General features: G+C 44.7%; 1 protein-coding gene across 5 annotated transcripts in view; it reads left to right on the top strand.

The window, feature by feature from the left end:
- Nucleotides 1–23,535, top strand: part of LOC118358082 (cytosolic carboxypeptidase 1-like) — a 38,574-nt gene extending 15,039 nt beyond the window's left edge. For 3 of the 5 annotated variants that reach the window (XM_035735512.2, XM_035735511.2, XM_035735513.2), the window contains exons 5-26: nucleotides 1,965–2,028; nucleotides 2,422–2,568; nucleotides 2,738–2,869; nucleotides 5,213–5,306; nucleotides 5,387–5,424; nucleotides 5,652–5,860; nucleotides 6,116–6,293; nucleotides 7,406–7,500; nucleotides 7,744–7,860; nucleotides 8,422–9,098; nucleotides 9,364–9,465; nucleotides 10,370–10,456; nucleotides 10,618–10,766; nucleotides 10,928–11,015; nucleotides 11,419–11,563; nucleotides 14,787–14,937; nucleotides 15,067–15,247; nucleotides 16,477–16,606; nucleotides 16,858–16,989; nucleotides 17,913–18,089; nucleotides 19,016–19,176; nucleotides 22,116–23,535. In XM_035735512.2, the coding sequence (XP_035591405.1) occupies nucleotides 1,965–2,028; nucleotides 2,422–2,568; nucleotides 2,738–2,869; nucleotides 5,213–5,306; nucleotides 5,387–5,424; nucleotides 5,652–5,860; nucleotides 6,116–6,293; nucleotides 7,406–7,500; nucleotides 7,744–7,860; nucleotides 8,422–9,098; nucleotides 9,364–9,465; nucleotides 10,370–10,456; nucleotides 10,618–10,766; nucleotides 10,928–11,015; nucleotides 11,419–11,563; nucleotides 14,787–14,937; nucleotides 15,067–15,247; nucleotides 16,477–16,606; nucleotides 16,858–16,989; nucleotides 17,913–18,089; nucleotides 19,016–19,176; nucleotides 22,116–22,287 (3,426 nt within the window). In that variant the 3' untranslated portion in view covers nucleotides 22,288–23,535. The remainder of the gene's footprint in view (nucleotides 1–1,964; nucleotides 2,029–2,421; nucleotides 2,569–2,737; nucleotides 2,870–5,212; nucleotides 5,307–5,386; nucleotides 5,425–5,651; nucleotides 5,861–6,115; nucleotides 6,294–7,405; nucleotides 7,501–7,743; nucleotides 7,861–8,421; nucleotides 9,099–9,363; nucleotides 9,466–10,369; nucleotides 10,457–10,617; nucleotides 10,767–10,927; nucleotides 11,016–11,418; nucleotides 11,564–14,786; nucleotides 14,938–15,066; nucleotides 15,248–16,476; nucleotides 16,607–16,857; nucleotides 16,990–17,912; nucleotides 18,090–19,015; nucleotides 19,177–22,115) is intronic. The other 2 variants (XM_035735516.2, XM_035735515.2) reach the window with 2 other exon arrangements.
- The last annotated feature ends 3,954 nt before the right edge of the window (nucleotides 23,536–27,489 follow it).

Raw genomic sequence — 27,489 nt, 5'->3', positions numbered from 1 at the left:
ATCAATCGCTTGCCTCGAAGCGAGCATAGAAGGCATTTAGCTTGTCTGGTAGGCTCGTGTCACTGGGCAGCTCGTGGCTGGGTTTCCCCTTTGTAATCCGTGATAGTTTGCAAGCCCTGCCAAATCCGACGAGCTTCAGAGCCGGTGTAGTAGCATTCGATCTTAGCCCTGTATTGACGCTAGTTCCTGTTTGATTGTTCGTCCGAGGGCGTAGGGGGATTTCTTATAAGCGTCCGGGTTAGTGTCCCGCTCCTTGAAAGCTCTAGCTTTTAGCTCAATGCAGATGTTGCCTGTAATCCAGTGGTCACCAACCTTTTCTTAGTCAAGATCACTTTCTGAGTCAAAAAGCAGACCGAGGGCTTAAACAGGGCTTACAAAAATGTAAGCCTATGCAACATTAACAAATTAAAAACACTTTTGTAGCAATGAGGTTTGTGCAGTAGGTTGTAAGCCCAATACATTATTACTGCATATTGGCTATACTTGAATTGCCCTGCCAATGTTGTTCTTCTCAGACCATTTTGAAATAAAATTTCTACATTTTAGGTATATGACCACACTGGTAATATAGAATTTGTTGTATTACTTGTGAGAAACAGCTGAGTGAGCATTTATTTTTATTTTTTTACTGGACTGGTAGCCTGCATCTGATGTTCAGTCTGAGGGGAGGGAGGGAGCATCAGTGAGGCTGGTTGTACCGTGAGTGGAGGGATATACTCATAAAAACAGCAGCTTTTTGCTGATTCGTTGAGTCTCTCTCTAGTCATCGTTTTACTTTTTTTTTTGCAATCTTATATTATCAACTCTTGTGTTTGAGGCTTCTTTTCACAGTCTATGGCGTGAGGAAACAGTGCAGACACGTTGATCTGAGCAATCTGATTGGCCAGCGGTAGGCCTATAAGTGCACTTAATTTGCTCTCTGGGCCTGTCAGGTAGCCAGAGTTCTACCTTCAAAAAGTTTACCAGTATACCAGAATTATGGTAACTTTCGAGGATTCTATGGAATTTATCACATGACATATAGTGGCCTTTTTGGGGACTTCACATTGTCATGTGTCTGTAATTCTCTGGCCCTCTGTGTGGCCCTATCACATGTAAAATATATATACAATAAAAAATAGAATGACAAAGCTCTAAAGCATAATCTTAATTATAACCCATCAATTTAGTGTTTATAATGATGGTTTCGGCATGAAATATTATTTCTATTTTTACACCCTTTTATTTATTTTATATGTCTTTGTTGTTAGAGGGTTTCCCAAAAACACATCTTAGTTTTTGCCCTAGCACTTCACAGCCGATTCAAATGATCAACTAATATTCAAGCTTTGATCATTTGCATCAGCTGTGTAGTGTTAGGGCAAAAAACTAAATGTGCACTCCTTGGGCTCCCCAGGGCCGAGTTGGGGAAACACTGTTGTAATTGCTTTGCCACCAAACTAGGGGCAGTTATCAAAAAAGAAAACAGATGTAAGATTATCAGAGTTAATAAGAAATAATGCCATTGTTGATTAGATGTTTTATTTTTTTTCATGAACAAGGTTATTTTCTCTAAAACCATATGGTCTGTTCACTAGAAACTCATGAACAATATGGACACATGTATAAAGAAAATATACTTTAATAACTTTTTAAAAAATGTAATCATATAAAGTATAAATGACCAAAGTTACCATAGATTACCTGTGGTCCTCTGTAGCTCAGTTGGTAGAGCATTGTGCTTGCAATGCCAGGATTGTAGGTTCGATTCCTGCGACCACCCGTATGTAAAATGTATGCATTTATGCTTTGGATAAAATCACATGTTAAATGGCATTTATTATTATTATTATAATTACCAATGTTACCGGTAGTTTAGCAGCCCTAGTCTGTCTATGTGTGTGCACACATGTATGAATGTGTTTGTCATTGCTCACATGTTATTTTGTGTTGGTAATACCCAGCATGCTCTCTGTTTTTGATAGAACACACAGGATCTGCAAACTATCCTGAACATTCTGTACATCCTGAATGAGCTGTTAACTGTGGGTAAGTGGTAACCGCTCTTTAACTGCATAATGGGAACTAACAGTTTCCTGTTTGACAGTGTCTTGCTCTCTGATTTGATGAGTGTCAGATTGTCTTGGGTGGAAACAGTGCTTTGATTGGGTAGATGGTGTGACTGAAGTGGTGGTTTGTTAGGCTGTGTTTACACAGGCTGCCCAATTCTGATATTTTTCGACCAATCGGATCAGTTCTGAAAAAGATCTGATGTGAAAAGATCGAATGTGATTGGTCAGAAGACAAATTAGTGGAATAAAATATCAGAATTGGGCTGCCAGTGTAAAACTGTGGTGATTGATTGACTTGTGGAAACTGAGATGGTTATTTGTACATTTGTGGAAGCTGTGTTAATGATAGGTGTATGTGTGTGTGTCCCAGGTGGGGGGCGCAGGGTTGGTGTGTTTGTGTCCAAGGGGGGCACAGGCATCCTGCTGCAGCTGGTCCTCAGTGGCAGTAAAGAGTCTCCCCCCAGCGAGGAGCTCATGCTGCAGCTCCACTCACTCCTGGCCAAAGTTGGACCAAAAGGTACTATATATATATATATATATATATACACACACACACACTGTATGGGTACTCTACCGCTGTAACAAGAGCCCTAACATAGTCATTCAAACTTCTACCGTAAACCATAATCCCTACCACAAACAGACAAATTCTCGCATGCACACTCCCTCTGTCTCTCTTTCTCCAGACAGGAAGTTTGGTGTGAAAGCCCGTCTGAACGGAGCTCTGAACGTCACTGTGAACCTGCTCAAACAGAACCTGCAGAACCACAAGCTGCTGCTGCCCTGCTTGCAGGTTCTACGGGTCTACTCCTCAAACTGTAAGTGTCCACATACTTTTGGTCATGTAGTGTGTGTGTGTGTGTGTGTGTGTGTGTGTGTGTGTGTGTGTGTGTGTGTGTGTGTGTGTGTTTCCTTTTTATTTATATATTTCCTTTTTATACATATATACTGTATACATATATACATATATACTGCAAAAAAAAATAAAGGGAACACTTAAACAACACAATGTAACTCCAAGTCAATCACCCTTCTGTGAAATCAAACTGTCCACTTAGGAAGCAACACTGATTGACAATAAATTTCACATGCTGTTGTGCAAATGGAATAGACAACAGGTGGAAATTATAGGCAATTAGCAAGACACCCCCAATAAAGGAGGGGTGACCACAGACCACTTCTCAGTTCCTATGCTTCCTGGCTGATGTTTTGGTCACTTTTGAATGCTGGCGGTGCTTTCACTCTAGTGGTAGCATGAGACGGAGTCTACAACCCACACAAGTGGCTCAGGTAGTGCAGCTCATCCAGGATGCCACATCAATGCGAGCTGTGGCAAGAAGGTTTGCTGAGTCTGTCAGCGTAGTGTCCAGAGCATGGAGGCGCTACCAGGAGACAGGCCAGTACATCAGGAGACGTGGAGGAGGGCAACAACCCAGCAGCAGGACCGCTACCTCCGCCTTTGTGCAAGGAGGAGCAGGAGGAGCACTGCCAGAACCCTGCAAAATGACCTCCAGCAGGCCACAAATGTGCATGTGTCCGCTCAAACGGTCAGAAACAGACTCCATGAGGGTGGTATAAGGGTCCGACGTCCACAGGTGGGGGTTGTGCTTACAGCCCAACACCGTGCAGCTCGTTTGGCATTTGCCAGAGAACACCAAGATTGGCAAATTCGCCACTGGCGCCCTGTGCACTTCACAGATGAAAGCAGGTTCACGCTGAGCACGTGACAGACATGACAGAGTCTGGAGACGCCGTGGAGAACGTTCTGCTGCCTGCAACATCCTCCAGCATGACCGGTTTGGCGGTGGGTCCGTCATGGTGTAGGGTGGCATTTCCATGTGCTCGCCAGAGGTAGCCTGACTGCCATTAGGTACTGAGATGAGATCCTCAGACCCCTTGTGAGACCATATGCTGGTGCGGTTGGCCCTGGGTTCCTCCTCATGCAAGACGATGCTAGACCTCATGTGGCTGGAGTGTATCAGCAGTTCCTACAAGAGGAAGGCATTGATGCTATGGACTGGCCCGCCCGTTCCCCAGACCTGAATCCAATTGAGCACATCTGGGACATCATGTCTCGCTCCGTTGCACCACCGACTGTCCAGGAGTTGGCGGATGCTTTTAGTCCAGGTCTGGGAGGAGTTCCCTCAGGAGACCATCCGCCACCTCATCAGGAGCATGCCCAGGCATTGTAGGGAGGTCATACAGGCACGTGGAGGCCACACACACTACTGAGCCTCATTTTGACTTGTTTTAAGGACATTACATCAAAGTTGGATCAGCCTGTAGTGTGGTTTTCCACTTTTTCATTTTGAGTGTGACTCCAAATCCAGACCTCCATGGGTTGATAAATTTGATTTCCATTGATAATGTTTGTGTGATTTTGTTGTCAGCACACTCAACTATGTAAAGAAAAAAATATTTAATAAGAATATTTCATTCATTCAGATCTAGGATGTGTTATTTTAGTGTTCCCTTTAATTTTTTGAGCAGTATGTGTATATAAATATATATATGAAATGTGTTGCTCTAGATTGTAGGAAATGGCAGTTACAGGTGTTCAAAAAACACACACAAAAAATACCAAAGGGGGTCTCTACCCCCCGGCTGTACTCAGCAGCACAACCTTTTTAAAAGGGGGATACCCCTGATCAGAACCATACATTAGACAGACAGTTATTAACCTAATGTACTGTTGTCATAGGCAGGGTTCTCCACAAAGAATGTAAGAGAGGCGCTGTGCTGCCTTGTGGACTGGCTGCACCACTATATATACACACAGAGTTTACAAAACATTAAGAGAAGTGTAGATGAATGGGAGGAGACCGGTTAAAGAAGGATTTTTAAGCCTTGAGACAATTGAGACATTGATTGTGTAGGTGCACCATTCCAGAGGGTGAATGAGCAACTCAAAAATTGGATCGTGCTCCTAATTTTGGTATATATATATATTAAAAAAAAGAGGCAATCTTAGGCACTAGATTGCAGGAAATATCAGTTATAGGTGTTAATAAACGCAACAATCTCTAAATCCAAAGGGGGGGGGCACTGCTTATTGTTGCCATAGGAACCATAAATCTGAATGACAGTTACTAACCTACTGTAGCCAACTCCTATATGGTGTTATTGTGGAGGGCACTGAGGTTCAGTTTGTTTGTCTTCAGCTGTGAATGCTGTGTCCCTGGGGAAGAATGGAGTGCTGGAGCTCATGTTCAAAATCATCGGACCCTACAGCAAAAAGAACACCAGTCTGCTGAAGTAAGTGTGTGTGTGTGTGTGTGTGTGTGTGTGTGGTGGCTGTTTTTGACCCCTTTCTCTGGATGTCTTTTACTTAACAGAGTATCCCTGGACACACTGGGGGCCTTGCTCAAATCCAGTAAGTACTTTTTTTTCGCCCTCTCTCTGCAGTGTCTAAGGACAATGTCGTGGTTTTTCAGTAACAGTGCTATTGTCTGTGCCGATTACCAACCAGTGTGTCCTTCCCTCCCTCCCCCGCTCGCTCTCTCACTCTATCCACCCCTTTGTCCTTCCCTTCCTCTCTCCATCACCCTCCCAATCCCTCTTTCTCCCTCCTCTCCGTTCATCCAACCATCCCTCCCTCAGAGACGAATGCCCGGCGGGCGGTGGACCGGGCCCATGTGCCCGTCCTGCTGTACATCTACCAGGACTGGCACCGCAACGACACGCGCCACCGCCACATGTTGATCCGCAAAGGAGTCCTGGGCTGCCTGAAGAACATCACCAACATCAAGCTGGGCCGCAAGGCCTTCATCGACGCAGACGGGATGAGGATCCTCTACAACACCTCTACTGTGAGTACAGTGACAAAACTTCCAAAAAGTAGTGCCGGAGTCTGGTGTAGCAGTCTAAGTTCGCGACATACTCCTGGCGACGGGGTTTCTAGCCCCCCCCCTCTGTCTATGCACCTAGCCTTAATCCCAACTCTCTCCTCACAACACCCTCACCTCGAGTCTCACCTTTTTCATTACACCAACACTGATGGTAAATGATGAATCTGATGACGGTGAGGATGACGATCAGTAGTAATGATGGTGATGTGTTGTTAGGAGTGCCTTCCAGTTAGGACTCTGGACCCTCTGATCAACACCTCCAGTCTTATCATGAGGAAGTGCTTCCCCAAGAACCGCCTCCCTCTGCCCACCATCAAGAGTGTCTTCCACCACCAGCTGCCTCACGTACCGGCAGGAGGACCCGTCGCTCAGCTCTACAACCAGCCCCTGGGGGGTGAGGCTCACACGCATACTATACTCACAATGCTTGCGAGCCACTTAGATCACCCCAATGGTCGTTGCACACAGTTTACTCACACGCTCCACCACAGATGTCCCTTTCAGGAAGACCCATATACCAGTTCTACACCAAAGCCCCCATAGGGTAAGACTTGTCACAATAAGTAGTAGCCTAACCGCTACGGAGTCACACTCCTCAGTCTAGTATCACACTACTAACACAGTAGAATAGTCTCCTCTAACATTAAGGAACTCTAAACTCAAGAACTTTCACTCTTACTGACTGTTCATTGATGTCACCTCACTCTTTAAGCCATGTGCCCGGCTGCCCAATCAAGATGCCGGATGTTCTCTCTCTCTCTCTATCTCTCTCCTCATCTCATTTCTGTCTGCTTATTCTCACAGTTGCCTGCAGGGTCGTTCCACTTCAAAAAGCACAAGAAAGAGGATTTTGTCACACTGTATACTTACTGGCCTTTGTGGTGGGAGTGGTGTGTGAAGGATCCAGGGTTCCTCATGTTTTGCTCATTGGTCGGAGGAAGTTTGGTCCAGATAGTTTTATAGGTTACTATATTTATTGAATCTTGTAAATTAAAAGGGCTAATTTGGGTGCAGTCAATTAGCTTAGTTTCTCAGAGATCAAATGATATTTCAACAAAATAATGTTGCAGGAATGTTTATCTTATATGTTGCTGTGGAAACCATTTCAGAACAGTCTGAGATGGTGGGGAGGGGGGCAAGGCTTGCTGAAATGATATGGAACGACACTGCAATCACCTCTCATCTAGTGCACAATCCAACCAACCAATCTTGGCTGAGTTTTGCTAAAATGAGATCATATTTAGCATTGGGATCATTTACCATTGGATTTAAGATTATTTTAGTGTTAAAGTTAAAAAATAAAATAAATTGTTTCTATTTTTTGGAAACTCTCCCTAGACCCTGTAACCAGTCCGGTTACACCTTGATCTTGTAAACTGTCCTCAATGGTTCTCTGAGAAGCATATCAGTTTACTTCCTGGATTCATTGAATCCCAGATTTACTGAATACTGAATAGAACTGGAATTGAGCCCAATCTTGCCTTTGTCCCCGTGTGTGGTTGCCAGTGGATGACGTGGTGGACGAGAGCGACGATAACGATGACGTTGAGACCGAGAACGACACAGAGAACGAGGAGGAGGATAAGGACCACCACGCCAGGGTACAGGAACCATGACCGCAGCCTTTTTCATTTAAACCACACCTTATTTGACTGACCACAGGACAGGTGACACTGCAGTGACCAGACCAACAGTGTGACCGCAACCACTACTGACCACCACAGTTGCTCCCTGTCCACCTTCTCTCTGAAGTTAGAGTGAAAACATTTGAATACACTTTCTTTCCACACTGGGATCCAGCTCCTGCTTATTTGGGTGTCTGATGACGTGTTCTCCCCTTGCAGAATGATGACATAGAAACGGACATCAATAAACTGCGACCCAAAGAGACCCATAGCAGGCCGTTTGAGGAGCTGAAGATCTATGAGAGATTCTTTCTGGAACTCTCCGAGGATTTCCAGGTAATGCAGGACAGACACCCTTTTGTGTCTTTAGTTGAATCTTCAACATCAAAAAATCTGATCAATATTGTAACATTCCATTTTAAAAACAGTGATTCCCCTATATTCATTGCCGCCAATCCAAAATATATTATTTAAAAAAATATATATATATATATATATATATATATATATATATATATATATATATAGTACCAGTCCAAAGTTTGGACACACATTCCAGGTTTTTTATTTATTTTTTACTGGTTTCTACGTTGTAAAATAATAGTTTGTTTGAGTCACTCAGGCATAAGCCATGTCAAAACGTGTAGAATTGCAGCAAATTATCTTTAAAACAGCAGAATATTGTCTGCGGCCAAGACGATGTTCTCAAAAATGTTCACCATTGGCCAAGCCCACTACCACGCCCCCCCATGCTAACTTTGCCACCGCTGCTGAAAAAACCCTAGAGGAAACACTGTAAAACATACAGATGTGTGTTTTTCATGAGTTGACCACAATGGTAAGTGGTCAGAAAGCTGCCTGTCGTCCTAAAGTTCAATCTCCTTTGTGTGTCTGCAGAGATTTAACTTTGATAACCCAAAGAGCGGTGTGACGGCCACCCCGACAGCTCCAAAGTCTCAACGCCCCATCATCGTTCCCACCGCCCAGACCTTGCCCCCGAAATACCCAACTGCCGCCCCCCTCCAGGAGGAGTGCCACCTGGCCAAAGGTGAACAACCCCACCCTGAAGCATCTCCTCTGGCCCCAGCCCCCACCCCGGCCCCAGTCCATACCCTGGACACCATCAATATCACCAAGGACCACGATGGCTGCTGTGACCACAGCCAAGTCCGACCACAGCCAGGGCTAGAGCAGGAGCTTGTGCAGGGGATGGAGCGGGTGGCCCTGGAGGGGACTGGGCCTCAGGGCGGGGCAGGGAGTGGAGGAGGAGGGGTCAACAGGCACTATAGACAACCTCCCCTGCTGGCTGGGGGTGTGGCTGGCCGGCAAGGGGGCGGGGCAGAAGAGACGTTAGCAGAGGAGTGGGCAGAGGAGGAGGGAGGCGAGGGGGCGGTGCTGGAGGTGCCAGACACGGCGTTGCTCCTGCCGCTCCATGACCCTGACCTGTACGTGGAGATGGTCAAGAGCACACGCTCTGTGCCACAGTACTCAGAGGTGGCCTACCCAGACTACTTTGGCCACGTTGCGCCCACCTTCCGAGAACACATCCTGGAGAGGGTCTATGGCGTGCAGAGGTGAGACCCCTAGACGCTGATCTAGGTACGACAGCAGTGTGTCTCTTTTGCACTCCCTCTCCCCCTTGTTTGAGATTAAGAGAACTGGACCAGTAGCTGGAATCTGTCAAATCACTCAATGTCTCCTTGTGCCACCTATTTCCACTGAAAATTACTCATTTCCGGTAGTCGGGTGGCTCAAAGTAGTGTGGAGTCAAAGTGAAGGGTTGGTGTGTTCTGTTAGTGCTCTCCCCTGCTGCCGCTGTGTGATGATGATGTCACTCAGTCCTCTGCCCCCCTACAGGACTAAGATCTTCCAGGACATTGAGAGGCTGATCCACCCCAATGACATCCTTGATAAAGTGGTCTACGACTTGGACATACAGAGGTGAGCGTCATCATCTTCAGTCCAGGAAACTTGGTGTGGGTGTCTGTTGGTCTCACGGTGTGGGTGTCTGTGTGTCTCACGGTGTGGGTGTCTGTGTGTCTCACGGTGTGGGTGTCTGTTGGTCTCACGGTGTGGGTGTCTGTTGGTCTCATGGTGTGGGTGTCTGTTGGTCTCATGGTGTGGGTGTCTGTTGGTCTCACGGTGTGGGTGTCTGTTGGTCTCACGGTGTGGGTGTCTGTTGGTCTCACGGTGTGGGTGTCTGTTGGTCTCACGGTGTGGGTGTCTGTTGGTCTCACGGTGTGGGTGTCTGTTGGTCTCACGGTGTGGGTGTCTGTTGGTCTCACGGTGTGGGTGTCTGTTGGTCTCACGGTGTGGGTGTCTGTGTGTCTCATGGTGTGGGTGTCTGTTGGTCTCACGGTGTGGGTGTCTGTTGGTCTCACGGTGTCTGTTGGTCTCACGGTGTGGGTGTCTGTTGGTCTCACGTTGTGGGTGTCTGTTGGTCTCACGGTGTGGGTGTCTGTTGGTCTCACGGTGTGGGTGTCTGTTGGTCTCACGGTGTGGGTGTCTGTTGGTCTCACGGTGTGGGTGTCTGTTGTCTCACGTGTCTCACGGTGGGGTGTCTGGGTGTCTGTTGGTCTCACGGTGTGGGTGTCTGTTGGTCTCACGGTGTGGGTGTCTGTGTGTCTCACGGTGTGGGTGTCTGTGTGTCTCACGGTGTGGATGTCTGTGTGTCTCACGGTGTGGGTGTCTGTGTGTCTCACGGTGTGGGTGTCTGTGTGTCTCACGGTGTGGGTGTCTGTGTGTCGCACGGTGTGGGTGTCTGTTGGTCTCACGGTGTGGGTGTCTGTTGGTCTCACGGTGTGGGTGTCTGTTGGTCTCACGGTGTGGGTGTCTGTTGTTTCAGTTGCCCGGTGATTGATGACGGTGAATCTCTGAAGTTCAACTCTCAGTTTGAGTCTGGCAACCTGAGGAAGGCTATTCAAGCCAGAAAGTGAGTATTGTGTCCCATTGTTACGTAAACTGGGAACAACATCAAAATAAATGCATTTTTTTCAAGTATTTGTTAAATTCATCTTTGTCTCCCGTGCTCACATGTGTTACCCGTTTTGGTTTGCCTAAAGGTTGAGCTGATGTGATCTGTGTGTGTTCCAGGTTTGAGTATGACTTGGTCCTAAACTCTGACATCAACAGTAACCACTACCACCAGTGGTTCTACTTTGAGGTGAGCGGCATGCGCGTGGGAGCGCCCTATCGCTTCAACATCATCAACTGTGAAAAGTCCAACAGCCAGTTCAACTACGGTGAGCGACTGACTGCCTTGGTCATGTTTTGTTGCATTATTTAGCCTTTGATGTGTGGCAAAGCTAGAAATGCTAATTAGACAGAAATGCTAATTCAGTATGTGGTGTGTGTATATAATTAACCTCTCTTTAGTAAATTGACTGCATGTACTGTTTTGCAGGTATGCAGGTGCTGATGTACTCTGTTCAGGAGGCCATTAGTGGCAGGCCCCGTTGGGTTCGCACCGGAACGGACATCTGTTACTACAAGTAGGTGTGATTGTCCTACTTTACCTCCCGAGCAGAGTCGGTATGACACAGCCCACCGGACAAGTAGTGCACCTGTCAGGAGAAACGAGCCCCGTTCCAAAACTTCTTCTAAAATGCATCCTTCCGTCTGGGCCTGTTCCTTGAAGTAACCACCGATCTAAATTGGTTGTAATAGGGAAGGTAACCTTGCTTTCTCTTATCCAATAACTTCCCGATCTGTGTTTACCCCAAGCAATCGAGGAAGGAAGGAAGGAAGGAAGGAAGGTATTTGAACAGGGCTATCAAATAGCTTACTTGTTGGTCACTTTGGTAGGTCCTGGTGTCATGAGTGTGACTTTGTTCGCTGGTTTCTGTTTGTCATTGTATCAAGCATTTGTGAGATTTTCAACCTCCTTTTACCCAGAAACCACTTCTCCAGGAGCTCGATAGCGGCAGGCGGTCAGAAGGGGAAGTCTTACTACACAATGACGTTCAGCATGACCTTCAACCACAAGGACGACGTCTGCTACTTCGCTTACCATTACCCCTACACCTACTCTACTCTGAAGGTACTATACACTGAGTGTACAAAACATTAAGGACACCTGCTATTTCCATGACGTAGACTGTCCAGGTGAATCCAGGTAAAAGCTATGATCTCTTATTGACGTCATTTGTTGAATCCATTTAAATGACTATCGATGAAGGGGAGAAGACGGGTTAAAGAAGGACTTTTAAGCCTTGAGACAATTGAGACATTGATTGTGTATGTGTGCCATTCAGAGGATGAATAGGCAAGACCAAATATTTAAGTGCCTTTTAACGGGGGTATGGTAGTAGGTGCCAGGCGCACCGGTTTGTGTCAAGAACTGCAAAGCTGCTGGATTTTTCACGCTCAACATTTTCCTGTGTGTATCAAGAATGGTCCGGCACCTAAAGGACATCTAGTCAACTTGACACAATTGTGGGAAGCATTGGAGTCAACATGGGCCAGCATCCCTGTGGAACTCTTTCAACACCTTGTAGAGTCCATGCCTGTTCTGAGGGCAAAAGGGGGGGGGTGCAACTCAATATTAGGAAGATGTTCCTAATGTTTGTTATACTCAGTGGCCGTAGCTTGCTATATAAAGCAGGCAGACAGGCATTGATGCATTCAGTTACTGTTTGATTGAACGTTAGATTGGGCAAAACGAGTGACCTAAGCGACTCTGAGCGTGGTATGATTGTCTATGCCAGGCACGCCGGTTCTAGGTATTACCGGGAATGGTGCAAGAAACAAAAAACATCCAGTCAGGGGCAGGCCTGTGGGAAAAAACAGCTCGTTGATGAGAGGTCGAAGGAGAATGGCAGGAATCGTGCAAGTTAACAGGCGGGCCACAAACAGGTAAATAACAGCGCAGTACAACAGTGGTGTGCAGAACGGTATCTCGGAACGCACAAGTCGTCGATCCTTGTCATGGATGGGCTATTGCAGCCACACCGGGTTCCACTCCTATCAGCTCAAAACAAGAAGTAGCGGCTCCAGTGAGCACACAATCACCGGACAATTGAGGAGTGGAAGAACATCACGTGAGTCAATGGATCCATTCTTCCTGGTGTACCACCAATCTGCAGCAACTGCGTAATGCTATCGCGTTAGCATGGACCAACATCCATGTGTAACGTTTCCAACTTGTAGAAACCATGCCCTTACAAGTTCAGGCTGTTCAGGAGGCAAAGGGGGGTCCGACCCAGTACTAGATGGGTGTACCTAATAAACTGGCTGATGAGTGTATATCACTAGCCCTATACCTACTCTACTCTAAAGGTAATATATTTCTACACCTACTCTAGAGGTATAAAAGATAACTAAACTCTGGAAAAACTGTTTCACAGTTTTGGAGATTGAACATGTTAATTAGTTGTGGTGCAGTGGCTTGCGAATTGGCATTTTCTCTATTTGGTGCCATACAAGCTGAAATTAAAATGGATTGTTGGGAGGTTTGTACATTTAGATTTACACAACCTGCCTACAAATTTGAAGATGCAAAATGTTTGTTTTTTTGTGAAACAAACAAGAAATAAGAACAGAACTTGAGTGTGCATAACTATTCACCCCCCCCCCAAAGACAATACAAGTTCTCAATGGGATTAAGGTCTGAGGAGTTTCCTGGCCATGGACCCAAAATATTGATGTTTTGTTCCCCGAGCCACTTAGTTATCACTTTTGCCTTATGTCAAGGTGCTCCATCATGCTGGAAAATTGTTTGTCACCAAACCGTTCCTGGGTGTTTGGGAAAAGTTGCTCTCGGAGGATGTGTTGGCACCATTTCTTATTCATGGCTGTGTTCTTAGGCAAAATTGTGAGTGAGCTCACTCCCTTGGCTGAGAAGCAACCCCACACATGAATGGTGTCAGGATGCTTTACTGTTGACATGACACAGGACTGATGGTAGTGCTCACCTTGTCTTCTCCGGACAAGCTTTTTTCTGGATGCCTCAAACAATCGGAAAGGAGATTCATCAGAGAAAAGGACTTCACCCCAGTCCTCAGCAGTCCAATCCCTGTACCTTTTGCAAAATATCAGTCTGTCCCAGATGTTTTTCCTGGAGAGAAGTGGCTTCATTGCTGCCCTTCTTGACACCAGGCCATCCTACAGAAGTCTTTGCCTCACTGTGTGTGTAGATGCACTCACACCTGCCTGCTTCCATTCCTGAGAATGTACTGGTGGTGCCCCGATCCCGCTGCTGAATCAACTTTAGGAGACGGTCCTGGCGCTTGCTGGACTTTCTTGGGCGCTCTGAAGCCTTCACAACAATTGAACCGCTCTCCTTGAAGTTCTTGATGATCCGATAAATGGTTGATTTTGGTGCAATCTTACTGGCAGCAATATCCTTGCCTGTGAATGCCTTTTTGTGCAAAGCAATGATGACGACACATGTTTCCTTGCTGGTAACCATGGTTGACAGAGGAAGAACAATGATTCCAAGCACCACCCTCCTTTTGAAGCTTCCGGTCTGTTATTCAAACTCAATCAGCATGACAGAGTGATCTCCAGCCTTGTCCTCGTCAATACTCACACCTGTGTTAAAGAGAGATCCACTGACATCATATCAGCTGGTCCGTTTGTGGCAGAGCTGAAATGCAGTAGAAATGTTTTTTGGGGGATTCAGTTCATTTGCATGGCAAAGAGGGACTTTGCAATTCATCTGATCACTCTTCATAACATTCTAGAGTATATGCAAATTGCCATCATACAAACTGAGGCAGCAGACTTTGTGAAAATTAATATTTGTGTCATTCTCAACTTTTGGCCACGTGTGTGTCTGTCTGTCTGTCCTGAGATCATGTGACACTTAGATTGCACACAGGTGGACTTTATTTAACTAATTATGTGACTTCTGAAGGTAATTGGTTGCACCAGATCTTATTTAGGGGCTTCATTGCAAAAGGGGTGAATACATATACACACACCACTTTTCAGTTATTTTTATACACACACCACTTTTCAGTTATTTTTATACACACACCACTTTTCAGTTATTTTTATACACACACCACTTTTCAGTTATTTTTATACACACACCACTTTTCAGTTATTTTTTTCATTTCACTTCACCAATTTGGACTATTTTCTGTATGTCCATTACATGAAATCAAAATAAAAATCCATTTAAATTACAGGTTGTAATGCAAAAAATAGGAAAAACCGCCACGGGGGTGAATACTTTTGCAAGGCACTGTACTACTCTACTAGCCCAACGGAGGTCCACTGTTGTGTAAAGCCTCCTTATTAGCTGTGTTCCTGCCCAGATGCACCTTCAGAAGCTGGAGGCGCTGCGGACCCCTCAGATCTACATGCGCCAAGACATCCTGTGTGAGACTCTTGGTGGTAATAGCTGCCCCCTCCTCACCATCACCGCCATGCCCGAGTCCACCAGCAACGACCAGATCTGCCAGTTCAGTGAGTACTGACTGACTACTGTGGTGGGGAATGACTTAAATATATCACTGTCTCTCTGTCACATTACTGTCTCATCCTTCTTTTGGGGGTGTTGCTTAGTGTAATTTTATGTGATTTGTGTGTGTCTAGGGAACCGTCCTCTGGTGTTCCTGTCATCACGAGTGCACCCAGGGGAGACCAACGCCAGCTGGGTGATGAAGGGCACCCTGGAGTTCCTGATGGGTAGCAGCCCCCTGGCACACAGTCTCAGGGAGGCCTACATCTTCAAGATAGTCCCCATGCTCAACCCTGACGGAGTGGTCAACGGCAAGTAAGTGTACACACATACACACACACACACACAACTAGAATGTGCGTATGCACGTGTGCACATACTTGGCATGGACACACACAAACTGAATACTACAGTGCCTTCAGAAAGTATTCACACCTCTTGACCTTTTCCACGTTTTGTTGTTACAAAGTGGAGTTAAAATTTATTGAATTGTTATTTTTGGTCGACGATCTACACAAAATAATCTTATGTCAAAGTGGAAGAAAAATTTGAATATTTGTGAGAGAAAAAAAGAAGAAAAATAGAAAACTAATATATCTTCATTAGATAAGTATTCAACCCCTTGAGACATTTTAGAATCACCTTTGGCAGAGATTACATCTGTGAGTCTTTCTGGGTAAGTCTCTACGAGCTCTCCAAATCTGGATTGTGCATCATTTGCCCATTATTATTTTCTAAATTCTTCACGCTCTGTTAAATTGGTTGTTAACCATTTTCAGGTCTTGCCATAGATTTTCAAGCAGATTTAAGTGTAAACTGTAACTCGGCCACTCAGGAACATTCACTGTCTTCTTGGTAAGCAACTCCAGTTTAGATTTGGCCTTGTGTTTTAGGTTATTACTCCTGCTGAAGGTGAATTCAGTTTTCTCCTATCACAGTCATTAAACTCTGTTACTGTCTTAGTCACCATTGGCCTCGTGGTAAAATCCCTGAGCGGTCTCCTTCCTCTCCAGTAACTGAGTTAGGAAGGATTCCTGTATCTTTGTAGTGACTGGGTGCATTGATACACCATCCAAAGTGTAATAAGTAACTTCACCATGCTCAAAGGGATATTCAATGTAATCTTTTTGTTTTTGTTCTTATTTACCAATAGATGCATTTCTTTGTGAGGTATTGGAAAACCTCCCTGGTCTTTTGTGGTTGAATCTGTGTTTGAAATTCACTGCTCGACCGAGGGACCTTACAGATAATTGTATGTGTGGAGTACAGAGATGGGGTAGTCACTAAAAATGTATGTTTAACACTATTATTGCACACAGCATGAGTCCATGCAATTTATTATGTGACTTGCACATTTTCTACTCCCAAACTTATTTAGACTTGCCATAACAAAGCGGTTGAATACTTTAAAAAATGTTAACTTTTCATTTGTAATTAACATTGACATTATAGGGGATTGTGTGTAGGCCAGTGAGTCAAAGTCAAAGGGTGTGAATACTTTCTGAAGGCAGTGTGTATAACAACAACTCTGTTTCTCCCTCCAGTCATCGCTGCTCTCTGAGTGGGGAGGATCTGAACCGACAGTGGCAGAGCCCCAGCCCTGAGCTGCATCCTACCATTTACCACACCAAGAGTCTGCTGCAGTACCTCGCCGCCATCCAGAGGGCGCCACTGGTGAGCCCAACCACGCTTACGTGCCGTAACCGCCATATGCGTGCCGTAGCCCACGATACCCTTACAGCCGCTGGTCGCACGTGGCTAACTCGGTCATGCTAACCCTTAGCCATAACCTTAACCTTGTCACTTTCCCTAACGGTCGTGGCGGTAGAGCCCGACTGACGAAGTTCGACTGTCTTCATAAATTCCGTCGTCCACTTCACTGTTGGTGACTTGAGTCCTCTCCCTTACCTCCCTCTGGTGTGTAGGTGTTCTGTGACTACCACGGTCACTCCCGGAAGAAGAACGTGTTCATGTACGGTTGTAGTTTGAAGGAGACCGTATGGCAGACCAACATCAGCGCCACATCCTGTGAGCTACACGAGGACCTTGGCTACAGGGTGAGAGACACACATACAGTACACATACAGTACACATACAGTACACATACAGTACACATACAGTACACATACAGTACACTCACGCATATACTGAACAAAAATGTAAACGCAACTGATTTTACAGAGTTACAAGTTGATGTAAGGAAATCAGTCAATTGAAATAACTTCACTAGGCCCTAATCTATGGATTTCACCTGACTGGAAATACAGATGTGTTGGTCACAGATACCTTAAAATGAAAAGGTAGGGGTGTGGATCAGAAAACCAGCCAGTATCTTGTGTGACCACCATTTCCATTATCTGCTGTGCATTATCATGCTGAAACATGAGGTGGGTGATGGCGTTGGATGAATGGCACGACAATGGACCTCAGGATCTCGTCATGGTATCTCTGTGCATTCAAATTGCCATCGATAAAATGCAATTGTGTTCACTGTCTGTAGCTTAAGCCTGCCCATACCATGGTCACACCGCCATCATGGTGCTCTCTGTTCACAACGTGGATATCAGCAAACTGCTCGCCCACACAACGCCGTACATGTGGTCTACTGTCGTGAGGACAGTTGGACGTACTGCCAATTCTCTAAAACGACGTTGGAGGGGGCTTATGGTCGAGAAATTAACATGACATTTTCTGTAAACACCTCAGGTGGACATTCCTGCAGTCAACATGCCAATTGTACGTTTCCTCAAAATTTGAGACGTGGTAGGTATTGTGTTGTGTGACAAAACTGCACATTTTAGAGTGGCCTTTTATTGTCCCCAGCACAAGGTGCACCTATGTAATGACCATGCTGTTTAATCTCTTTCAGATAATCTCTCATCCGCCCATAGCGAATCCTCTCTCCGACACAAACGAGCCCTCACGGGCTGTTGTCTATAGGTGTTGCACTCCAACTCTTCTCCGCTTCTCCCTCCCTCAGACTCTGCCTAAGATCCTGTCCCAGACGGCGCCGGCCTTCAGCATGGCCAGCTGCAGCTTTGTGGTGGAGCGCTCCAAGGAGGCCACGGCCCGTGTGGTGGTGTGGAGGGAGATCGGAGTTCAGCGGAGCTACACCATGGAGAGCACACTCTGTGGCTGTGACCAGGGCAAATACAAGGTGGGGGTGTATCCCAGCAATGACAAATGCAAGGGGGGTGTGTGTGTGTGTGCTAGAGAGTGTGTTTGTGTCGATACAGCCTGGTGTGTGTGTGTGTGTGTGTGTGGACCAACAACCAGCAGGGGGAGCCATAGTCCTGTAAGTCATACTGTTAGTGACTCAAAGCTGTTAGTGTGTGTGTGCGCACTCCATGATGACTGAGTTAATGTTCGGTCTATGAGTGTCCAGTGAGTGCAGAAACCTCTGTCAGCTCGTCTCCCCCTCTCAGCACTGGCGTTGCCAATGTCAACATCTGCAGAGCCCAGGGGTAGGCTAGGGTTGCCTGTTTTGCATGGTCCCTCTCCTTCCATCCCTGCTGACTAAGTTATGCATGTGGAGGGGGAAAGTGTTTGGACAGATGTTCAGGAATCGTATTTAGTTGAGGTTCTATTTCCCATGGTCCCGCCAAGCCAGTGTCCTCTTTTTAGTTCTGCTCCGAGTCTTAACACACTGCAACAGAATCCTGTTTCTGCTACAGACGTTTTACTGGAAGCCCGCTGTAGACTTGAGAGCCTGCCCGTGGGACAGAAGTGTGTGTGTGTGATCATAATTAGGTTGGTGCTTATAGTTGGCCTGTTTCACACATGCACAGGTCTGTATCATAAGCATGTGTAAATTGGGAATGTGTTTTTTGCATCTCCCAACTCTCCCGGAGAGTGGCGTTATGGCCAGGGTCAGCCATTATCAACGGTGACCTTGAATCAATTAGGGTTAAGTGCCTTTGCTCAAGGGCACATTGACCGATTTTTCACCTTGTCGCTTTAACCACTAGGCTACCTGCTGTGTGTGTTTGTGCGTGTGTAGTGTTAATTATGTGTGCTTGTGTACACGCATGGGTGTATATACAATGTGTTTGCACAGTAAGTGTTAATAATGTGTGTGTCCAGGGGCTCCAGATAGGCACCAGGGAGCTGGAGGAGATGGGAGCACAGTTCTGTGTGGCTCTGCTCAGGCTGAAGAGACTGACCTCGCCCCTGGAGCTGCGGAACCACGCCCACCTTCTGGACGTGGAGAGTGACCTGATCGAGACACGTTGCAAAGTCTCCAGGTCAGACACATGCACACACCAAGGAACTGACATTGGAAATCTATACTGAAACCATTATCTTTGAATGCAAAACGAACTAATATCAAATAAAACTCATCATAAATTACGTTTTAGTTTTTTTCTTCTTGGGGTAAAAATCGAATGGGGTTTTCGATCTTCTGAATCTGGTGGGTAAATGCTTCCCGTAGATGCCGATGTTTCAAATAGGCTTAGCTTGTGCGTCACTATTAATAGTTATCACTAGCTAACAGGGATGAAATCCGAGGGCGAGCACGGGGCATGACTGGGCCAAGTTAGAGCAGCTTGTGAAGTTGCTGGAGCCGTTCGCAATCCACACCGATCATCTTCAAACTGACAGCCAGTCGCTGTCTGATGTGGTGCTCTGCCTTTTCAACCTTGAGGCACACTTGCAGTCAACTAGTGTTGCAAAACAGTTGGGACAGGTCCTCCTGAAGTCACTGTGTGAGCGCTTCGCATGCATACTGAATCCTCTGGCAGCCAACTTCCATCCAACCCCTGCAGCAGCTTGTCTGATGGACCCAAGTCTCTGGCACTTTGCCAACAGAAATGGAGCCACTGATGAGGGAAGCAGTCTTCTGTACTTTAGCAAATAGGACAGTACAGCCATGGAGCAGCACAGACCCCCGAACGATGCCAGCACGTTGAATCCAGCAAGCATCTCGACCACAGTTCTTCAGAAATATAGGTTCCTCGCAGTGAAGATGTTTACAGAGTCACCTCTCCAGTTCTGCCAGGCAAGGATGGCTGTTTATCCAAAGCTGTGCCCTGTGGCACTGGGTCTGTTTTCTGTCCCTACATCCCAAGTGTTAGACGAGAGAATATTCAGTGTGTCATCAGGCTTGAGAAACCGAACGACAACCTCCTTGAAGATGAACCACAAATGATTGATCGGTTGAACAGAAACACACACACACACACGCTGGCTGGCAGTGAACTGATAGATTTGCTTATGCTTTTTGCTGTCGTTGCAGTTATTTCTTTTTTATATATATATATTTATTTATTTATTTATTTTTACTCCAAAAACAAACTTATACGAACAACAACTTACAGAAACACTCAAACAATGACTACATTTCATCTGCCCTGACCCTTGTGGTCAAACCAGCTGTTTTTTATTTACCCCATTTTCTTGCACCAGTCTAGGCGCTTATCCTTTAAGTTATATTAAGATAGATGCATAATTGAAACCTAACCAAACCTACGTCCAGGCCATGGAGTTGTATGGAGTCCTCTAGTGGCCAAAAGCCTTTGTTAGCATGTGCACCACCATTGAGGACTTTCGACATTTTGACTTAGTCAACTGGGAGGGACTTTCAACTTCATTGGCTGATCAATGACCCGGTTGGCATGGCCTGATGGCCCGGTTGGAGTCGTGACAGCCGAGTCATCAGGAAGGATAAACCAATGATTTGTACTCATGAAGACGAAAATGTACTCTTTCAAGATGGAGATGGCCTCAATGGCACTGCCCATGCTCTCACAGACGCCATCATGATACAGAGATGTTATGTCTACCCAAGTCTATGGTCCTGGCCTTATGCATTACTGCCCCCCAGTGGCAAGGAGTGACGTCCCGCAAAAAACAAACTATGCATACAACACACAAATGTCTTCTAGCCTCCCACGCATAGGCTACATTTATCCCTAACTCTAAAACTGAAACTAAATCATATAAAAATGAAATGGAAGTATTTATCAAACTGAAACAAAATTTAAAAAAATAGTAAATCAAGCCTAAAAATGAACTGAAACTAAACTGAATTTCAAATAAATCGAACAACTAATAGAAATAAAAAATAGTATTAAATCACACACACACACACACACACACACACACACACACACACACACACACACACACACACACACACACACACACACACTCATACTCTCCAACCTTCTAACCATACATGATCCACTAGTTGAATTGCCAGTTGCAGTGTGGCCAGCACTCAGGACAGTAGTGTAGCTGCATTGTTCGTTATCATCATCTTTAGCATCCTCATGGCCTGTCAATGTGGCTCCTTCGAACAAATCTCTTCTCCTCGTGTCTTGATTTATCCATGTATAATTGATGTATTTATTTATTGAAACCCATCAAGCAGCCAGGTTAGAGACCTCGGGGCTTGGCTATAGGATCATAACAGTTTTTATGCTTTTTATCATTTAATATTTAATCATCAGACCCATGATATCATAATAATAAGAAGATTGGAATTGTATGTGTGTGTGTGTGTGTGTGTGTGTGTGTGTGTGTGTGTGTGTGTGTGTGTGTGTGTGTGTGTGTGTGTGTGTGTGTGTGTGTGTGTGTGTGTGTGTGTGTGTGTGTGTGTGTGTGTGTGTGTGGGGCTAGTCCAGAGTGAGTGAGTGGCCCTTGCAATATTTCTCTAATGGACTGTAATGGCTCAAGCTCTCTCACTCTGGGATCTTAACACTCCTCTCTAGACAGCACTCTGTCCATCCAGCCCATTACACAATTACACCCCGTCACACCCTCCTCCTAATCCACTTTACCTCTCTCTGGGGCGGGGTGGGAGGGAGCAGGGGTCAATATCTGAACCCCCTCATCCACTGTCTCCATGGGATCCTCTTTCAAAGCCCTCACACCATTAAAAAACATTAAAAACCACTAAAACCACTAAACCTCAGACGTTTAACCATTAAACCACTAAACTGACGCATAAAAAGAGAAAACGATTAGTGTTTTAATGGGATTTATTTTGTTGGGTTAGTATACTTTTTATTGCCTGTCACTAGTGTTATCTTTCTGAATTCCTTTCTGAAATCATTTATATTTAATTTCTGTCCAGACCCAGGTTCAAATCTATTTTTTTTGTTGCTTTCAAGTACTTAGATTTTTTTTTTAAATTGAGCCTGCCTAGAATAATGGACTGACTGTTTGTGTTGTTGTCCAGCAGCAGCCCGAGTACGTACGTGCTGGAGGACGAAGAGCACTCCTTCATGGAGGAGGTGGACTACAGCGCAGAGAGTGGCGATGAACCCGACAACGACCCCGACGCCGCAGACCCCCACGATAACCGCCTCTCCGACTCCGAGTCCAACAACCACAGAGACTCACTCACCTAGCTCAAACTCCCTGACCACTACTTAACCACTCTTCACCCTGTCCCTTTTGTGACCCTAGCACGAGGAATTTCTCCTGACCATGTTGTGACCTACCTACAAAAAACTCAGGGCTAGGAGCCAAAGTTTTTTTTCTCTCCCTGGTCAGGACAAGTGTTCAGGAAAAACTCCTGTCTCTACAGCATAGTCCAAGCCACAAACTCTTGTTGCCTCCTAGATGAAACAGACCTTATTTTCCTTCCCCTCCTACCCCCGCCTCCCAGATATCCCCCATTTTGCTCTGATCTCACCCCCCCTGGCCTTGGTGCATTATGGATATCACATCCATACTTATCTGCCTTGCATATCTCAAACAGATATAGATAGAATGGTCAGAAGTGTTGTACAACGAATAGACACATTAGACAAATAACACACGTTAACACAATGGTTTTGGTGCCATGTCCCCATTTGTCATGAAAACGACACAGGTGTTACACACAGAGAATCTATAAATCTCTATTTACATAATGTGTGTCTATATGTAATTATATCGTTACACACAAGTTGAAACGGAATGTACACCTTGGTCGTATTTACATAAAGACTGCAGTATTACACAATGACCAACTAGTAACAGTAACGCACAATTAGCATAACCAGGAAGTTAGCAAGCCAAGTAGAACCATTTGCACATGTAGCAAATCAACATACATACGCATGAACCCCGAGGTACAGGAGAGAACAAGCCTCACCTAAAAGGTCAGAAGCTCAGCCCAAAGCTGAAGCCGATGTTGTGGGTCTATTTTGCGGTACTGAGAAGTACATGTATTTCTCCAGTCTGTCTGTAAGCTTAGTTGGTTTGCCCGTACACTGCAACGGTACTCTATTTTTAGATAGGTTGTTGCTTTTTGAGAGTAGCATAAGATATTTGTTTTAGTGTTGTTTTTTTTCTCTCCTAGATGTAGGTATTACATTTCGGTTGCGTATGTACAGTCAGCGCATGGCTATTTAATGTTATTTTTGTAATTTATTTTGTTATTTTATTTGTAAGATGTGGCCCCCGTATGTATATGAGGAAGTATGTGTGTGTGTGTATGTGTTTTTGCTAGATGGAAATGCTAGTCTACCATAGTGCAGCCAAACGCTCAAGGTGTTTGTGGGAGTAAAAAAAAAAGCAACCTGTGAGAAACCTTTTAATTGGATTGTAAACACACATAAGTTGAAGCTTGCTATGAAATCATGGGAAATAAACGTGAATGTGAAAATGTCTGTGGATCATTTGGCTGTGTATTATTATTCGTTTAGTCAATCTCAGTTTTTCTGTGGTCTGGGGATATTGTTTTGAAGGATGTGTGTGGTGTATGTGTTTTTGAATTTGTCGTGTTTTTAGGTGTTTGTTTACTCTGAGTGCAAGTGATGTGTGTGTCCTCCACTAATGCCCCTCTGACTATACAGTGCATTCAGAAAGTATTCAGACTCTTTCACTTGTTCCACATGTTCTGTTACAGGCTTATTCTAAAATTGATTCAATTGTTTTTTTCCCCCTCAATCTACACACAATACCCCATAATGATGAAGCAAAAACAGGTTTTTAGACATTTTTGCAAATGTATTAAAAATAAAGAACTGAAATAACATTTACATCAGTACTTTAAAAAAATATATGTTTTACCCCCTTTTCTCCCCAATTCCGTGGTATCCAATTGTTAGTGATTACTTATCTTGTCTCATCGCTACAACTCCCGTACGGGCTCGGGAGAGACGAAGGTCGAAAGCCATGCGTCCTCCGAAACCCAACCAAGCTGCACTGCTTCTTAACACAGCTCGCCTCCAACCCGGAAGCTAGCGCACCAATGTGTTGGAGGAAACACGGTGCACCTGGCTACCTTGGTTAGCACGCACTGCGCCCGGCCCGCCACAGGAGTCGCTGGTGCGCGATGAGACAAGGATATCCCTACCGGCCAAACCCTCCCTAAACTGGGCCATGCTAGGCCAATTGTGCGTCGCCCCACGGACCTCCCTGTTGTGGCCGGCTGCACTCAGTACTTTTTTTTGAAGCACCTTTGCCAGTGATTACAGTCTTGAGTCTTCTTGGGTATGATGCTACAAGCTTGGCACACCTGTATTTTGTGTAGATTGGTAAGTCGCTCTGGATAAGAGCGTCTGCTAAATGACGTAAATGTAAATGAGGAAATGTTTATATTTAATCCGTTTTAGGGTAAGGCTGTAACGTAACAAAATGTGGAAAGGGTGAAGGAGTCTGAATACTTTCTGAATGCCCTGTATCTGCCAATCTGAGGTCCGACAAAGCCTTGTGGAGGCGGTCAAAATTCATCCACACCTGTAGAGGGTTTAGTATCTCCAAACCAACACCCCACAGGCACCATGACATTGCACACAGGGAAACCTATGTCTGGAGGACATGCATTCACTCTCTTTCTGTCATCTCCCTGGCTCACTATGCCGTTGATGGGCAGAGTGACAGCGGAGGAGAAGAGGGAAGCTGCAGGACACTGAGAGAGCCTTGTTGTGGTAGGAGAAGGGAGTAGTGTGGGAGAATGTCAATCCGGGATGCAGAGCGTCAAACAGGCCTCTTTCCCTTTTCAGCCCCACGCCTCACTTCCTGTCTCTGACTGCCCTCTCCTGTGTCAATCACACACTTGGAAGTGCAGCGAACAAAAGACTAAAATATCTTCTCCGCCCCAAACCTATTACCGTTCCTGCTCCTCTCTTAATCTGAGGAGAGGGGGAGGAGGGGGGCATTCAGCTGCTCCCGAAGATCACAATGTTTATCATAGACCCTAATTAGACCCACAACCAGCATAAGCCGCACACACTCACACACACGCAAATCACTCAGGCGCCATGCACGACTTTGTCTCACACGGTCTCTGATTAGACTAAACTGAGGCCCTTACTTTGCATTGGTAATTAACGTAAGTGTCCCTGCTCTACTTTCCTATTTTTCTCCATCTAGAAATATGGTGGCCTGGTGAATGGTTCCTCAGCTAAGTCAACTAAAGCTATTAAAACATTTTAAAAACATACTCACATGGGCGTAATTGGTTATTTGGAAAGCCGCGCTGACTTCCACCTCACGTTGCCATGGTAACTCGACTTATTTTCTTGAAGCAGCACTTTTTCCCCCATCCGTCGTGTAATTCATTCAGCCTCCTCGAAATTGTTTCTTTTTTTTCCCCTCCATCTACATTTGACATTTGAGTCATTTAGCAGATGCTCTTATCCAGAGAGACTGACAGTGCATACATTTTCATACTTTATTTTGTACATTCTTTTCTCCGGATCTATTCTACATTATCTTCTCCAATAGCCAGTGGCCTTACCAGCCTGATGACAGATGGGACGGTAAAGTACAATAACACGCACACACTGACATATTGTAGTATTTTTGTGCCATAGTTTAAAACTCACGAGACAACAGATTACCCAGGGGCTGGTTATTTATTGTGCAGCCTTTCCAGTGTCTAGGAAACCTAAACTCACATACTAGTACAAATAAAACCTTGAGCGTGCCACAGAGTGAGAGGAAAGGCAACACGGATGTTTGTGGTGGGAGAGTCCGTGATAGACATTGTCTGACGACTGACCGGCTAGTCCTGTGTCAGCGTCAGCCAGGTCGACTGGGATGTCGATAGACGCCATCTGAGTTAAAAGCAATAACCTTCAGGTTAAAGTAGGACTGATAGACTGAGAGTAATAGAGATCAGCTCTCTCTCTCACACTCCAGGGTTCTACTCTTATCTTGTTTTTCCTTTTGTGCCACTGGTGCTATCAACTTTGTCAGTTGGTGTCACCAGCATATGATCTCACCTATTTTTTTAAATATATTTTTTTATAATTGATAATGACCTGGTCTGCATTCCATACAGAACCTGGCTCATAATGACAAGCCATCATTTTAAATGGCATCGCTTTGTGTTACATTGATTTGGAGAGATTTACTGTGACGCAAAGAAAAGAGATGTAAATGTATGTAAATGTATTTTTTTTACAAATTTCAAAGTGCCATGTGTTCTATTGCACACACACATATGTAACGCAAAGTATGCATTACCACTTTACGAATAATACATTTTTAATAGGCCTACCCAATTACCATTCACATTATTTTTACATTCTAAAATATGTCAGAATAATGTGGGCATTGCCTGACTAAATAGGCCAAATGCTCCCGACACAAATGTGGTGTTTGTCCATGCCTGTCTATGTGGTAGCTAGTCAGTCTCGCCGTTTTAGATGTTGAAGAGTTATTGAGGGGGGTTACTGTATCATGTTTTACAACGAGAAAGCGACCAAAAAAATGGTTCCTTTGTAATGGAATGCTTTGAATGGAAAACCACGTTGAAGCCAACGTTCCTGCTGTCTTGTTCATAATAACCTCACGTGGTTTTACCACAACAAGCACAACAGAGGCCACGGGAAGCAAACGAAAGCGCTTACATCTCTCATAAAAACATATCACTTACATCTCTCATAAAAACATATCACTTTACATCTCTCATAAAAACATATCACTTACATCTCTCATAAAAACATATCACTTACATCTCTCATAAAAACATATCACTTACATCTCTCATAAAAACATATCACTTTACATCTCTCATAAAAACATATCACTTTACATCTCTCATAAAAACATATCACTTACATCTCTCATAAAAACATATCACTTACATCTCTCATAAAAACATATCACTTACATCTCTCATAAAAACATATCACTTACATCTCTCATAAAAACATATCACTTACATCTCTCATAAAAACATATCACTTTACATCTCTCATAAAAACATATCACTTTACATCTCTCATAAAAACATATCACTTACATCTCTCATAAAAACATATCACTTACATCTCTCATAAAAACATATCACTTACATCTCTCATAAAAACATATCACTTACATCTCTCATAAAAACATATCACTTGCTTCTCTCATAAAAACATATCACTTACATCTCTCATAAAAACATATCACTTGCTTCTCTCATAAAAACATATCACTTACATCTCTCATAAAAACAAATCACTTTACATCTCTCATAAAAACATATCACTTACATCTCTCATAAAAACATATCACTTACATCTCTCATAAAAACTGATCAGAAATGATAGATAATTGTATTGGAGCAGTAGAACTTATAAATCGGCTAACATAACTTCAATGACTTTTCAAGGACCAAATGTCTT

The sequence above is a fragment of the Oncorhynchus keta genome, chromosome 25 (assembly GCF_023373465.1).
Source record: "Oncorhynchus keta strain PuntledgeMale-10-30-2019 chromosome 25, Oket_V2, whole genome shotgun sequence".
Classification (NCBI taxonomy): domain Eukaryota; kingdom Metazoa; phylum Chordata; class Actinopteri; order Salmoniformes; family Salmonidae; genus Oncorhynchus; species Oncorhynchus keta.
This window is presented reverse-complemented; position numbering and strand designations above follow the sequence as displayed.